The sequence below is a fragment of the Oncorhynchus mykiss genome, chromosome 12 (genome assembly GCF_013265735.2).
Source record: "Oncorhynchus mykiss isolate Arlee chromosome 12, USDA_OmykA_1.1, whole genome shotgun sequence".
Lineage (NCBI taxonomy): Eukaryota > Metazoa > Chordata > Actinopteri > Salmoniformes > Salmonidae > Oncorhynchus > Oncorhynchus mykiss.
In genome coordinates this window covers 93,334,037-93,350,151 of record NC_048576.1, presented here as the reverse complement: position 1 = coordinate 93,350,151, position 16,115 = coordinate 93,334,037, and the positions used below count along the sequence as shown (strand labels likewise).

Genomic DNA, 16,115 nt, shown 5'->3' with positions numbered 1-16,115 from the left:
GTCTGGTTCAAAATGAAGGTTCAAATAAATCAATAATTGTTAAAAGTTCAAACAAGTAAAAAAATAAACCTGAAATAAAATCAACACATTAACCCACCTTAACAAACCATCAAAACCAAAGAGACTGTCATTAATTAAGCATTAAGGCCAGAGGGGGTTTGGTATACGGCCAATATAACATGGCTAAGGGCTGTTCTTATGCACCACGCAACAGGGAGTGTCTGGATACACCCCTTAGCCGTGGTATATTGGCCATGTACCACACACGCTCAAGGTGTCTTATTGCTATTATAAACTGGTTACCAACGTAATTAGAAGAGTTAAAAGTAATCTTTTTTCATACCCGTGGTTTATTGTCTGACAGACTACGGCTTTCAGCCAATCAGCATTCAGGGCTTGAATCACCAAGTTTATAATAATCAATATATCACACAAATAATAGAATGATACACATCTATCAAATCACCATCCAATTTTAAAAAACTGCTTCAAAGCAATGATCCAAATTTAAGGCTGTGGTTTTAAAGTACCAATGCAGCCATTTTCATATTTTTTATATCAATATCAAATCATTTCTAGGTAACAATTAAGCAACTTACTACAATAGCCCCATTCAAATGGGCAAAAAACAGCTTTAAGCAAAAAACTATCTCAAGCAAGAATTTTGCTCGGACTGTCTGGGATTGGTCTGAGTGGAGATGGGAAAACTTAAAACTAACTTATTGACAGAGAGGTTTGGAATTCTCTTTGTTATTTGTCTATTAACCAATTTACCGCATGGTGATGTCACCATGGAGAGCCGAAACTCCCACCCATGCAAACCTGCTGATTAGAAGGTCCTGTGTAGATTGTATTTTCAACCACTAACTATCAGGAAGTAACAGTGATACAATTTTTTCATACTTTTACATGAGCTGTTTGTTTCATACAATGTGATACAAAAATGAGGAACAACAATTTTACCCCCTTTTCATGTATCCAATTGTTAGTAGTTACTATCTTGTCTCATCGCTACAACTCCTGTACGGGCTCGGGAGAGATGAAGGTCGACAGCGATGCGTCCTCCGAAACACAACCCAACCAAGCCGCACTGCTTCTTAACACAGCGCTCATCCAACCCGGAAGCCAGCCGCAGCCGTGTCGGAGGAAACACTGTGCACTTGGCGACCTGGTTAGCCTGCATTGCGCCCGGCCCACCACAGGAGTCGCTAGTGCGCGATGAGACAAGGACATCCCTACCGGCCAAACCTTCCCTAATCCGGACGACGCTAGGCCAATTGTGCGTCGCCCCACGGACCTCCCAGTCATGGCCAGCTGCGACAGAGCCTGGGCGCAAAACCCAGAGTCTCTGGTGGCACAGCCAGCACTGCGATGCAGTGCCCTAGACCACTGCGCCACCCGGGAGTCCGGAACAACAGAGTTTTGACTGCACTGGGCCTTTAAGGCTGCAGAAAAAGGTAAACACCTCTAAGACAGCTGAATGTCTGGGTATGGATACTTACTGCAACAATGAAACACAAAGACAATATTCAATAGTCACAAAACACAACCAGAGAGATATGTGAAAAAGTACATTCAAAAGTATAAGGACAATGAAACAGATACGGCTCACTGCGGTACCCCCCAAGGCTCAGTCCAGACTCCAAGTCCCTGGAAGACAAACAGAGAGAAACTGTTACCTTTATGTGTGTGTGTGTGTGTGTCCTATAGCATCATCAGCACTGTCCGTGTGATTGGCAGAGGCATAATACGCACAGCTGATTGGACCGATGGTGACGGGATTAAGGGGGACGGAACTGGAGATGGAACGGGATCTCCTTCGTCTGGAACACAACTGTGGGAAAAAAAATGTTTTAGAAGGGTAAGAGAGTACTGTACCAGTAGACTAGAGAGAGAGAGAGAGACACTAGAGAGAGAGAGAGAGACTAGAGAGAGAGAGAGACACTAGAGAGAGAGAGACACTAGAGAGAGAGAGAGAGACACTAGAGATGAACACTAGAGAAAGAGAGAGAGACACTAGAGAGAGAGAGAGAGAGACTAGAGAGAGATAGAGAGACACTAGAGAGAGAGAGACACTAGAGAGAGAGAGAGAGAGAGAGACACTAGAGAGAGAGAGAGAGAGAGAGACTAGAGAGAGAGAGAGAGAGAGAGAGAGAGACTAGAGAGAGAGAGAGACACTAGAGAGAGAGAGAGAAAGTGGAAGACAGAGGCTGATGAAGAGTCCATGGCCAGTATCCACAAAGGATCTGACGAGTGCTGATCAAGGATCAGGTTACACCTCTAATTCACCACAATCTAAAAGGCCAAACGGATCCGAAATCAGCTCTCCTACTCTGCGACGCTTTGTGAATGTGGGCCCAGGACTCACTGGAGTGCAGGAGGAGCTCCCGTGGTCACACAGGCTGAGGCTGCAGTGCAGGAAAACATCCCGGTAGTCTCCCTGGAACAGAAACAGCAGTGCAGAGAAGCGCGCCTCGAGTGATGAGCCACTCTCCTCCACCCTCACCTGGGTACGATCACTAGGACATCTGGGGAACAGAGAGGGAGGACCAGGGTTTAACTTGCACACAGCTACAAAAATACACAAACAGAAAAATGGGACCTGATGCCTGTCTGCTTTACATTCATATTAGCATTATTATTATTTATTTTTTTACACCATGGGGTGTACTTGTACATTAAGTTGACTCATGCTACAGAAACGGGAAGTAGGCTCCTGTCCTATGGGCCGTTCTGGCTCGGACAAGTCACTTACAAAAATAAACAGACATATAGCCAAGAACAAACACACACACTTACAGGCCGTGATTGTAAATAATTATTTATTCTTAACTTACTTTCTGAATGGATTTGCCTTTTTCAGTCTATAAACCATAAAGAAGCATAAATACTTGTTCTGAATGATGAAATATCTCATAGGGTCATCAGGGTTGGGGGAGTGAGTGGCGTAGCAGTTGTCCAGGACAACCACAAATCGCTCCGTCTCCGTCTCGTTGACGGACACACCCACATGCAGAACAGAGCCCAGTGGCAGAGTGACCCTCTGACCCGCAGGGTAAGGCTCTGTGTAGTTGGAGTTGTGGTACAGAGACATGGAGGCTGACGCCTTGGAGCCAATACCTGAAACTCCACCTTCCACCCTGGTGCCAAGAGAACAAACCAAGACAAATGTATTTTATTTATTTATTTATTTTATTTCACCTTTATTTAACCAGGTAGGCTAGATGAGAACACCTTTATTTAACCAGGTAGGCTAGTTGAGAACACCTTTATTTAACCAGGTAGGCTAGTTGAGAACACCTTTATTTAACCAGGTAGGCTAGATGAGAACACCTTTATTTAACCAGGTAGGCTAGTTGAGGACACCTTTATTTAACCAGGTATGCTAGATGAGAACAAGTTCTCATTTACAACTGCGACCTGGCCAAGATAAAGCAAAGCAGTGCGATACAAACAACAACACAGAGTTACACATGGAATAAACAAACATGCAGTCAATTTATGACAAAGTTACAAAGCTGTAGCTTGTTATGTGCATATTTGTCTGCCAAGATTGGATGTATAAAATTCCACAAAAAAAACATTCTACGGTAAATATTTCCAGATATCTGACTGCCTTGTTATAATCCTGGACCAATCAGGGTGTGACACAGATGGGGCGGGACTACAATGGTGTGTTGTGGTGTGTTTTGATGTGGTGTGGCGTTCGTATTGTTTCCTGTAATGTGACGTCTCCACTCACGGTAGGTAGGGTGCGACGGCCACATCTAGGCTGCTCTCTGTGTCTAGCGGATAGGCACAGGAGAAAGGTATGCTCACGGGTCGGGTGAAGGAGACATTGTGCACCTGGTATATGAATAAACTGTTGGAGTAGATGGCATGGCTGCTGTTGGTCTGGAAAATAGAAGAAGAGAGGATGACAGTTGGGATGACATGAACAAAATTACCTCTTGACGTGATAGAGTAAAGACCGCTGTCATGTCTCCCTGATGTGTTGAAGTTATTATTCACATTACACAGTATTCATGTGTAGAAGTTGTTATTCACATTACACAGTATTCATGTGTAGAAGTTGTTATTCACATTACACAGTATTCATGTGTAGAAGTTGTTATTCACATTACACAGTATTCATGTGTAGAAGTTGTTATTCACATGACACAGTATTCATGTGTAGAAGTTGTTATTCACATGACACAGTATTCATGTGTAGAAGTCATTATTCACATAACACATTATTCATGTGTAGAAGTCATTATTCACATAACACATTATTCATGTGTAGAAGTCATTATTCACATGACACAGTATTCATGTGTAGAAGTTATTATTCACATGACACAGCATTCATGTGTAGAGCCAGTAGTTATTATTCACATGACACAATATTCATGTGTAGAAGTCATTATTCACATAACACAGTATTCATGTGTAGAGCCAGTAGTTATTATTCACATTATACATTGTTCATGTGTAGAGCCAGGAGTTTGTCCAGACCACATGGCCAGTTTCAGAGAGTCAGGCAGCAAGGTTTAGACAAACTCCAACAGTTGCAAACAAAATGCTAGGCTACAAGCATGGGAAATAATGTCTAGACACTTTTTTCCAGTGGAGATTAAGTTTATGAATTGCCTAGCCGGGCTGTGGGACAGTGGATGCGCATTGGGATTTCCCCCCAGGATTATCAGGAATAACTAACAGCTATCAACCATTCAGCATCCCGGATCTGAATGTACCGTTTTCTAAATATGAATGAACAACTGACAGATACAGTATGAGCTTCCCTTCAGTTGAAGTGAATTGACCGTAAGAAGAGAGAATATTGAAAAGAGCCAGAAGTCAGTGTTCTCACTCCTCACCGTCAAGGTGTTTCCACAGCTGCCCTCCCTGCGCTCCACCTGGAACCACACTGTGCCGTTAGCTTCCTGGTGGGAGGAGCAGCGGAGGTCGGCCAGGTGAGCAGAGAACACGTTCAGACCTGCAGTCTCCAGACCAGCCCGGCTGAGACCCACCTCTAGGAGACGCCGACCACACACCAGCTCTGGGCCTGAGTTGGAAGGACGCTCTGATTCTGAGAAAGAAAATGGAAGGAGGGTAAGAAAAATGGGGATGAGGGATAGGAGAAAAAAGATATTCATACAGGGCCCAGAGTCTAAAAATAAGTTCCAGATTGGTGATCTAACTATATCCATAAAGCCTTCACTGAAGATGTTGATTGAATTATAAAAAATGATGAATAAGGATCATTAAAGAATGATACTCCTACCCGAACAGACGACACCAGCGTCTTCACCATGATTACAGTTGTGTCTCCCAAACCCGTTGTGACTGCACCTTGTGAGATTAGACTCGCTGCCTGTACATCCAACATCATCCATCCATATTGTCCCGTTCCCCTGTCCGAAGTGGGCTTGGTGTGGTGCAGACAGAGCTCTCCCACAGCCCAGCTGTCTACACACCACCTGGGCGTCACTCAAGTCCCACGAGTCATCACACACCGTCCCCCAGCTACCACTGTGGTAGACCTCCACTCTCCCAGAGCAGGAGTTAGGACCGTTGATCAATCTGATCGGGGCATCTGACAAAGAAATCAAAATCAAAACAATTGTCTTATTGTAACAGCTAGACGTCACAGCTAACACAGGCCTGCAGTGTTCAATTCATTACCAAGTGCAGCTCGCCATCTGTTGCTGTGGCCACTATTTTATCCATCACTGTGCGTGAATACCAAACTGTGAGTGCAGTACTTGTTTCTCAATGTTTTACCGACAAATCATATTTTCGTAGTTATTACAGCATTTCTATATCTGGTTTTCATGCTAGCTCTGTAGCAATGTTAGCTACATTTAGCCTATCATTGTTAGGTGGGTCGTCTTGTAGCTAGCTAGCTGTATTTTCCTTTCAGTCATCATATTATTGTCACAGATCAGAGCAGTATCTTGTTTTGTTATTGCTAAATTAACATGTGCCTTATCCTAGTATTGATGCCATTGTATTCATGTTTATTATTTCCAGACCACATGCTGTATGGATAAAAGGATAGTTCATTGGATAATCATAGCTGAGTGATAATGGCATAGAAGTGTGAACCCGTGTTGATCTAAAATCAACATTAAAGAACCCTAAACTGAGGAACTGTCTCTCTCACCGTCTCTCTAATAGGAAGGAGTGCAATCTCCATATCACTGCCTACTCAAACCAGGGTAATATTCCCAGAGACTTCAGCCCCTTTCAACACTTATCCAAGCTACAATGGAATTGTAAGTGCATTTTACACAACAATGAGACAGCACACTTTCTTAACACTCACCTTGCCACGCTGTCACTGGTGTAATTGTTGTGGTGTTACCAGCCAGTGTGGTTGATTGGTTGGTTGGTGCTGCTGTTTCTGTTGTGGTGTTCCAGTAGAAAGGTGGTGATGTTGACAGAGCTGAAGACAGGAGTTTAGTACACATGTACTTTATATGGTTCTGAAATGATTAGTTTAACCCGGTCATGTCATTTGATCAGGAAAACATCTGTGCCCTAATCTATGGTTGCGATGCATTAACAAGAACACCATCGATCTGACAATACCACTTATAATACCAATTAATCTGAAGGGAAGGTGAGACACGAGAGCACTTACACACAGTGAAAGAGACAGATTTAGAGCAGAACACAAGAGCACACAACAGAACACGAGAGCACACAACAGAACACAAGAGCACACAACAGAACACGAGAGCACACAACAGAACACAAGAGCACACAACAGAACACAAGAGCACACAACAGAACACAAGAGCACACAACAGAACACAAGAGCACACAACAGAACACAAGAGCACACAACAGAACACAAGAGCACACAACAGAACACAACAGCACACAACAGAACACAACAGCACACAACAGAACACAACAGCACACAACAGAACACGAGCGATACACACGTCCTAAACATACACAAGATTGGACAGAAAACAAACACACACACAACGACAGACTAAACACCAGACACATTGTTTTGATTTGATTTAGTAGATGCTCACATCCTAAAAAAACAGGGGTACACACACACACACACCGTACCTAGTATAACGAGGGAGGTGATGCCCTGTTCGTTGCCGCTGGGGTAGGTGGCGTATTCACAGATGTATCTCCCTTCATCAGTCATCCTGATGTCAGAGATCTGGATTGAAGGGTTGCTGAGGGAGGGCGTGGGGAAGCTAACTCGTCCCTTCAGGGGTGACGTGGGGTAAAGTACCCCAAAATTGGGGTGGTACGTGGCTATGTTGAGCCTCTCGCCCTTTCTGGACTCAAAAATCCAGGACACCTGTATAGTATTTATTAATAACACACAGCAAGGGGAAATGGGGGGGGGGACAAGTAAACTTCCATATACAGTACCAGTCAAATGTTTGGACACACCTACTCATTCAATGGTTGTTCTTTATTTTTTACTCATTTATACATTGTAGAATAATAGTGAAGACATCAAAACTATGAAATAACACACATGGAATCATTATATGTGTTATTGGTTTTACCACCGAGGACCACTTTGGAAGCACGTTTTAATTAATACTTTCAAGTGATATCCTCTGGGTCCACATTGTACATTTAGTTGTATATGTCTGTTACCCCAAATACATTCAATTCAATGTAGTAACCAAAAAAAGTGTTCAACAAATCAAAATATATTTTATATTTGATATTCTTCAAAGTAGCCACCCTTGATGACTGCCTTGCACACTCTTGGCATTCTCTCAACCAGCTTCATGAGGTAGTCACTTGAAATGCATTTCATTTAACAAGTGTGCCTTGTTAAATAAAAAATAAAAAAACTTTAAAAAAAACTATTATAGGTTAAACATTTACTACTACCTGAACTATTATAGGTTAAACATTTACTACACCCTGAACTATTATAGGTTAAACATTTACTACTACCTGAACTATTATAGGTTAAACATTTACTACTACCTGAACTATTATAGGTTAAACATTTACTACTACCTGAACTATTATAGGTTAAACATTTACTACTACCTGAACTATTATAGGTTAAACATTTACTACTACCTGAACTATTATAGGTTAAACATTTACTACTACCTGAACTATTATAGGTTAAACATTTACTACTACCTGAACTATTATAGGTTAAACATTTACTACTACCTGAACTATTATAGGTTAAACATTTACTACTCCCTGAACTATTATAGGTTAAACATTTACTACTACCTGAACTATTATAGGTTAAACATTTACTACTACCTGAACTATTATAGGTTAAACATTTACTACACCCTGAACTATTATAGGTTAAACATTTACTACACCCTGAACTATTATAGGTTAAACATTTACTACTACCTGAACTATTATAGGTTAAACATTTACTACTACCTGAACTATTATAGGTTAAACATTTACTACACCCTGAACTATTATAGGTTAAACATTTACTACTACCTGAACTATTATAGGTTAAACATTTACTACTACCTGAACTATTGTAGTGTAGGTAAAACATTTTTTAGTCAAATACTATCTGACTTCATCCATGATGGATTTTGGATGATCAAGGACAAAGTATATTTTTCTCAGCATATTGTAACAATATACATATTAGTCCACACAACTTCCTGTGTGACTGACCTGTGTGAGCTGTATGACCTGTGTTCCTATGAAGGCACACCGCAGGTTAACCGTCTGGCCAGGATATGATATCACTTCTGGTTCCACCTCCACCCACTGTGACCTAGCCCCTGGGAGGAAGAAGAAAAGAAGAGGAAATTATCCCACCTTTCACTGCAGCTTCCTGTTGTTTCCCAGACAACAGGAACCATAACGTTAAGGAGATGAGGAGAGAAAGCTTCTTGAGACTTTTGGGGCCAGGCCTCGGCTCCTGATGACAAATGACAGTACTCCCTGTTGTTTTGCTTAACTAGCTAACATTATGTAGCTATTTTCTGAACTGCAGGGACACCTGGCCCAGGGACACCTGCCCAGGCAAACCGACGACCCAGGGACACCTGCCCAGGCAAACCCGACGACCCAGGGACACCTGCCCAGGCAAACCGACGACCCAGGGACACCTGCCCAGGCAAACCGACGACCCAGGGACACCTGCCCAGGCAAACCGGCGACCCAGGGACACCTGCCCAGGCAAACCGACGAGCCAGGGACACCTGCCCAGGCAAACCGGTGACCCAGGGACACCTGCCCAGGCAAACCGGTGACCCAGGGACACCTGCCCAGGCAAACCGGTGACCCAGGGACACCTGCCCAGGCAAACCGACGACCCAAGGACCCCCATCATTTGTTAGAAGAATAAACTGGCCCGTGAGGCACAACGACCCAAACTGCAATACTACTGGCACATGTTTTGCTTTACACTCAGATTGCAATTCTAAAAGAAACATTTGTCAAAACACAACACACAATTCTCTACCTTTGGAACAACCTTCACAACTAAAATCTCTTGTGTGCAAATGGAAAGCAACACTCTTCAACAAGCTAAGCTCAATTACCAATTGATCACTGTCCCTTTTCACATGTGCAAACACTAATTGCGTAAATATTCACTTTGCAATCAGACTTTTGGTATGGATAAAAAGGCTACAGGTGAGTACTCAGTATTTTTTTTACTATTTATCCCACCTTTCACCGCAGCTTCCTGTTGTTTCCCAGACAACAGGAACTATAACGTTAAGGAGATGAGGAGAGAAAGCTTCTTGAGACGTTTGGGACCAGGCCTCAGTTCCTGATGGAGCTACACTTTTGTGACATGTTTATCTTGTATACTGTATTAATGTAGTGTTTACTGTACTGTTTATCTTGTATACTGTATTACTGTAGTGTTTACTGTACTGTTTATCTTGTATACTGTATTACTGTAGTATTTACTGTACTGTTTATCTTGTATACTGTATTACTGTAGTGTTTACTGTACTGTTTATCTTGTATACTGTATTAATGTAGTGTTTACTGTACTGTTTATCTTGTATACTGTATTAATGTAGTGTTTACTGTACTGTTTATCTTGTATACTGTATTAATGTAGTGTTTACTGTACTGTTTATCTTGTATACTGTATTAATGTAGTGTTTACTGTACTGTTGATCTTGTATACTGTATTAATGTAGTGTTTACTGTACTGTTTATCTTGTATACTGTATTAATGTAGTGTTTACTGTACTGTTTATCTTGTATACTGTATTAATGTAGTGTTTACTGTACTGTTTATCTTGTATACTGTATTAATGTAGTGTTTACTGTACTGTTTATCTTGTATACTGTATTAATGTAGTGCTTACTGTACTGTTTATCTTGTATACTGTATTAATGTAGTGTTTACTGTACTGTTTATCTTGTATACTGTATTAATGTAGTGTTTACTGTACTGTTTATCTTGTATACTGTATTAATGTAGTGTTTACTGTACTGTTTATCTTGTATACTGTATTAATGTAGTGTTTACTGTACTGTTGATCTTGTATACTGTATTAATGTAGTGTTTACTGTACTGTTTATCTTGTATACTGTATTAATGTAGTGTTTACTGTACTGTTTATCTTGTATACTGTATTACTGTAGTGTTTACTGTACTGTTTATCTTGTATACTGTATTACTGTAGTGTTTACTGTACTGTTTATCTTGTATACTGTATTAATGTAGTGTTTATTGTACTGTTTATCTTGTATACTGTATTAATGTAGTGTTTACTGTACTGTTTATCTTGTATACTGTATTAATGTAGTGTTTACTGTACTGTTTATCTTGTATACTGTATTAATGTAGTGTTTACTGTACTGGATGCTATTTTGTGTTTGTAGAACTGAAAGACAACCACCACGTGATGGTAGAACGTGTTTATTTACAGAAGAACAGCAGGCTGCCATTGTGCAAATGGTGGTTGAAAATAATGCCAAAAGACTGCGGAAAATCCAACAACAGATTATTAAAAACCCTGCCATCTTCCATAACATCATAGTAAGCTTATCAATCATAGCCCGAATACTTAAGAAACACCATTTCCGGATTAAGCAAATCTACAGTCTCATACAGTGGGGCAAAAAAGTATTTAGTCAGCCACCAATTGTGCAAGTTCTCCCACTTAAAAAGATGAGAGAGGCCTGTAATTTTCATCATAGGTACACTTCAACTATGAGAGACAAAATGAGAAAAAAAATCCAGAAAATCACCTATTGCAGATTCAGTCTTCCCAGCCTGGTGCAGGTCTACAATTTTGTTTCTGGTGTCCTTCGACAGCTCTTTGGTCTTGGCCATAGTGGAGTTTGGAGTGTGACTGTTTGAGGTTGTGGACAGGTGTCTTTTATACTGATAACAAGTTCAAACAGGTGCCATTAATACAGGTAACGAGTGGAGGACAGAGGAGCCTCAAAGAAGAAGTAACAGGTCTGTGGGAGCCAGAAATCTTGCTTGTTTGTAGGTGACCAAATACTTATTTTCCACCATAATTTGCAAATAAATTCATAAAAAATCCTACAATGTGATTTTCTGGAGAAAAAAAATCTAATTTTGTCTATATTTGAAGTGTACCTATGATGAAAATTACAGGCCTCTCTCATCTTTTTAAGTGGGAGAACTTGCACAATTGGTGGCTGACTAAATACTTTTTTGCCCCACTGTATATGGGCTATGGTTTTGGTCGAATGTGATAGTCTGCCTATAACCAGCCTGAGTAGGCCTATAACTCCATTCCTATTCTATTCTGAGTTTAGAGAAATTAATCAAATTGGAAATGAGGTATTATCATGCTGGTTAACGCGATGCATGTCTGTTGAATTTGGAAAAATTCACCTGCACTCAGCCCTGCCCCATTGATGGAGCCAATCAGGAGCCTCTACTGCGTTGCGGCCGTGACATACTGCATACTTCTTATTAAACGGTACGTGCTAAATAGTATGCAACGATGAGTTCATAGTATGCAGTTTAAGTGTGTAGTACGCTATTATAGGTATTCAGACAGGGCAAGAGTCTGGGTGTACTTTACAATGATCTTGCCACCTTGTTATTGGTTCTGTGGAGTTACCTGCCAATGTGGTTGTTTGGTTGGTTGGTCGGGCTGTTCCTGTTGTGGTGTTCCAGGAGATCGGTGGTGCTGCTGTGGTGTTGCTGCCACCTGACAGAGATAAAGACAGGATTTCAGTTCAAACTTACTTTACACTATTTTTAAATACTAAAGTCCCTAGTGGAGGTTGGGTTTTAAAGGGATGGGGAGAAGTGGAGGTTGGGTTTTAAAGGGATGGGGAGAAGTGGAGGTGGGAGAAGTGGAGGTTGGGTTATAAAGGGATGGGGAGAAGTGGAGGTTGGGTTATAAAGGGATGGGAGAAGTGGAGGTGGGAGAAGTGGAGGTTGGGTTTTAAAGGGATGGGGAGAAGGGGAGGTGGGAGAAGTGGAGGTTGGGTTATAAAGGGATGGGAGAAGTGGAGGTGGGAGAAGTTGAGGTTAGGTTGTAAAGGGATGGGGAGAAGTGGAGGTTGGGTTTTAAAGGGATGGGGAGAAGTGGAGGTTGGGTTTTAAAGGGATGGGGAGAAGTGGAGGTTGGGTTATAAAGGGATGGGGAGAAGTGGAGGTTGGGTTTTAAAGGGATGGGGAGAAGGGGAGGTTGGGTTGTAAAGGGATGGGGAGAAGTGGAGGTGGGAGAAGTGGAGGTTGGGTTGTAAAGGGATGGGGAGAAGTGGAGGTTGGGTTATAAAGGGATGGGGAGAAGTGGAGGTGGGAGAAGTGGAGGTTGGGTTGTAAAGGGATGGGGAGAAGTGGAGGTGGGAGAAGTGGAGGTTGGGTTGTAAAGGGATGGGGAGAAGTGGAGGTTGGGTTATAAAGGGATGGGGAGAAGTGGAGGTTGGGTTGTAAAGGGATGGGAGAAGTGGAGGTTGGGTTATAAAGGGATGGGGAGAAGTGGAGGTGGGAGAAGTGGAGGTTGGGTTTTAAAGGGATGGGAGAAGTGGAGGTTGGGTTATAAAGGGATGGGGAGAAGTGGAGGTTGGGTTGTAAAGGGATGGGAGAAATGGAGGTTGGGTTATAAAGGGATGGGGAGAAGTGGAGGTGGGAGAAGTGGAGGTTGGGTTTTAAAGGGATGGGAGAAGTGGAGGTTGGGTTATAAAGGGATGGGGAGAAGTGGAGGTTGGGTTATAAAGGGATGGGGAGAAGTGGAGGTTGGGTTGTAAAGGGATGGGAGAAGTGGAGGTTGGGTTATAAAGGGATGGGGAGAAGTGGAGGTGGGAGAAGTGGAGGTTGGGTTTTAAAGGGATGGGAGAAATGGAGGTTGGGTTTTAAAGGGATGGGAGAAGTGGAGGTTGGGTTATAAAGGGATGGGGAGAAGTGGAGGTTGGGTTTTAAAGGGATGGGAGAAGTGGAGGTTGGGTCATAAAGGGATGAGGAGAAGTGGAGGTTGGGTTTTAAAGGGATGGGGAGAAGTGGAGGTTGGGTTTTAAAGGGATGGGAGAAGTTGAGGTTGGGTTATAAAGGGATGGGGAGAAGTGGAGGTTGGGTTTTAAAGGGATGGGGAGAAGTGGAGGTTGGGTTATAAAGGGATGGGGAGAAGTGGAGGTTGGGTTTTAAAGGGATGGGAGAAGTGGAGGTTGGGTTTTAAAGGGATGGGAGAAGTGGAGGTTGGGTTATAAAGGGATGAGGAGAAGTGGAGGTTGGGTTATAAAGGGATGAGGAGAAGTGGAGGTTGGGTTTTAAAGGGATGGGGAGAAGTGGAGGATGGGTTTTAAAGGGATGGGGGAAGTGGAGGTTGGGTTGTAAAGGGATGGGGAGAAGTGGAGGTTGGGTTATAAAGGGATGGGGAGAAGTGGAGGTTGGGTTATAAAGGGATGGGGAGAAGTGGAGGTTGGGTTTTAAAGGGATGGGGAGAAGTGGAGGTTGGGTTATAAAGGGATGGGGAGAAGTGGAGGTGGGAGAAGTGGAGGTTGGGATGTAAAGGGATGGGGAGAAGTGGAGGTGGGAGAAGTGGAGGTTGGGTTGTAAAGGGATGGGGAGAAGTGGAGGTTGGGTTGTAAAGGGATGGGGAGAAGTGGAGGTTGGGTTTTAAAGGGATGGGGAGAAGTGGAGGTTGGGTTCAAATAAAACAGACATAAATAATGAGGAAAATTAATACATTAACAAGAAAAATGTGTGCTTGTCTTGAAGTATTTATGGCTGTGAAATAAGTTGTTGTGGGGTTTAAACCATAATACCCCAGGATGGTGATCTAACTGTATCCATAACGCCTTTACTAAGGTTGTTGATTAGAAAAAAAGAGTAAAGTTGATAAAGAAGCTTAAAAAACGATACTGCTACCGGAGCAGATGACACCAGCGTCTTCGTGATGTCCACAGTTGTGTAATCCAAACCCGTTGTGACTGCACCTTATGAGATTAGACTCGCTGCCTGTACATCTAACGTCATCCAGCCAGATTGTCCCGTTCCCCTGTCCGAAGTGGGCTTCACGTGGTGCAGACAGAGCTCTTCCACAGCCCAGCTGTCTACACACCACCTGGGCGTCACTCAAGTCCCACAAGTCGTCACACACCGCCCCCCAGTGACCGCTGTGGTAGACCTCCACTCTCCCAGAGCAGGAGTTAGGACCATTGACCAATCTGACTTGACTATTGGCTAATGCTGATGTTGTTGTATCGGATGTCATTGTTGAAAACATACTGTCTGCGACGCCGGGTGGGGGGGTGAGCGGTGGTGTCGACATCTGTGTTGGAGAGGTGGCATTGACATCTGACCGAACTGAAAGAATTGAGTTTCTGATGAAGCATTGGCTACTAGCCACAGTGTCATGTACCATAATTATGCATGACTTACAAGACCTTCAGGAAAAATGTCAACTACTATGAAGAAAATGTAACTCTGCCCAGATCTTAAACACAAGGATCTGAAACACATAATGACTAAGACCATCAACCCTGTTACCTGAGCTATGACCAGTGGTGGCTTGTATGAACAGGAACAGCAGCAGAGGCCCTGAGGACATCGTTAAGAACACCATCATTCAGATCCAAAACACACCTGAGAAGAGGTTTAGAGTTAGTAGTGGGTCGTTAGTGGACAATGGAGTGATACTGTATATAGTTAAACATCTAGAAACCAATTCACATAAAGTGTTACTAGGAATTACAAATCAAATAAAGCACAATTGAACCATCCAACGATGTAGTTTTAGTCTGCTAGAATGGTCAAGTCTTCCAGGACGTCCATCGTTGACTTACCACTCAGAGGACGTGGGTTCTAGATTTCACCTGGGAGCTCCATTTATACCGTTTCCTAGGACACATCATGTGACCAGAAAGAACATTTATATTGTGATTACCGGCATTGAGTTACTTATTCATCACTTTTAAATCCAAACAGAAACTAACCTGACAGATGAATAAAAGGACTCTTTGTCAGAAATCCTTGTATCAATATACTTAGTCACAGGACTTCTCAATAATATGGACACAACCTCACTATACAATAGAACAACCTTGGGGGTTATGAACACAAAGACAGTTTGTACATTCCAGTAAAACCACAGCCAACCCCTTTTATCCAAACATACCTTTAGCCAACAGCCATTTCTATAAAACGTATTTCATGTGTTACCATCAAGAAGTCCTTTGAAGTCATTTGAGTCCATTGCGAAACTGTGAACAGAATAAAAACAAAACTTTAACAGCTCGATTGTAAATCTGACCTATTTGTTTGATTGGGGTTTAACCGTTTCTTTGAATGTTTGATACTCCTTTGATGTATTTCTGTCTGCAAAATGAGTTATTTGTACAAAGTAAAGTTTCCTTTTTGCACAAAGTAAACTGTCCCTAACCTTCACAAGACATTTGCCATGGATTCAAAGTGTGCAAGAATGCAGAGAGGCTTTATCTGTTGTGTAGTGAACCATAAAACACTATCCTGTAGTGCATTTCCACTATCTAAATCAAACACACTAACCCTGGTGGTCAGATAACCTACATTCCCAAGTTGTCATGTCATGTTTGCATCAAGTGTTGCTGGGGAATACCTGGTATGCATCCCAAAAGGCACCCTATTCCCTATATAGTGCACTACTTTCGACCAGGGCTCATGGGGTTCTATATAGGGGAAAAAGTTGCCATTTGGGATG

The 16,115-nt window shown here is 42.4% G+C and overlaps 1 protein-coding gene across 2 annotated transcripts; it reads right to left on the bottom strand.

Moving 5' to 3' along the window:
• Positions 1 to 1,319: 1,319 nt before the first annotated feature.
• LOC110517732 (deleted in malignant brain tumors 1 protein-like) lies at positions 1,320 to 15,282 on the bottom strand. Of its 2 annotated transcripts, none has more exons than XM_036939232.1 (14): positions 15,223 to 15,282; positions 14,927 to 15,022; positions 14,306 to 14,743; positions 12,051 to 12,140; positions 8,650 to 8,759; positions 7,075 to 7,318; positions 6,311 to 6,430; positions 5,267 to 5,578; positions 4,860 to 5,071; positions 3,743 to 3,894; positions 2,892 to 3,140; positions 2,369 to 2,528; positions 1,756 to 1,834; positions 1,320 to 1,650 (listed from the first exon to the last, which is right to left on the bottom strand). In XM_036939232.1, the coding sequence occupies exons 2-14, from the start codon at positions 15,003 to 15,005 to the stop codon at positions 1,631 to 1,633; spliced, it is 2,265 nt and encodes a 754-aa protein (XP_036795127.1). In that variant the 5' UTR covers positions 15,006 to 15,022; positions 15,223 to 15,282; the 3' UTR covers positions 1,320 to 1,630. The 2 variants fall into 2 exon arrangements, with proteins under 2 accessions (XP_036795127.1, XP_036795128.1); XM_036939233.1 differs by lacking the exon at positions 15,223 to 15,282 and adding an exon at positions 15,132 to 15,216.
• Between the last annotated feature and the right edge of the window lie 833 nt (positions 15,283 to 16,115).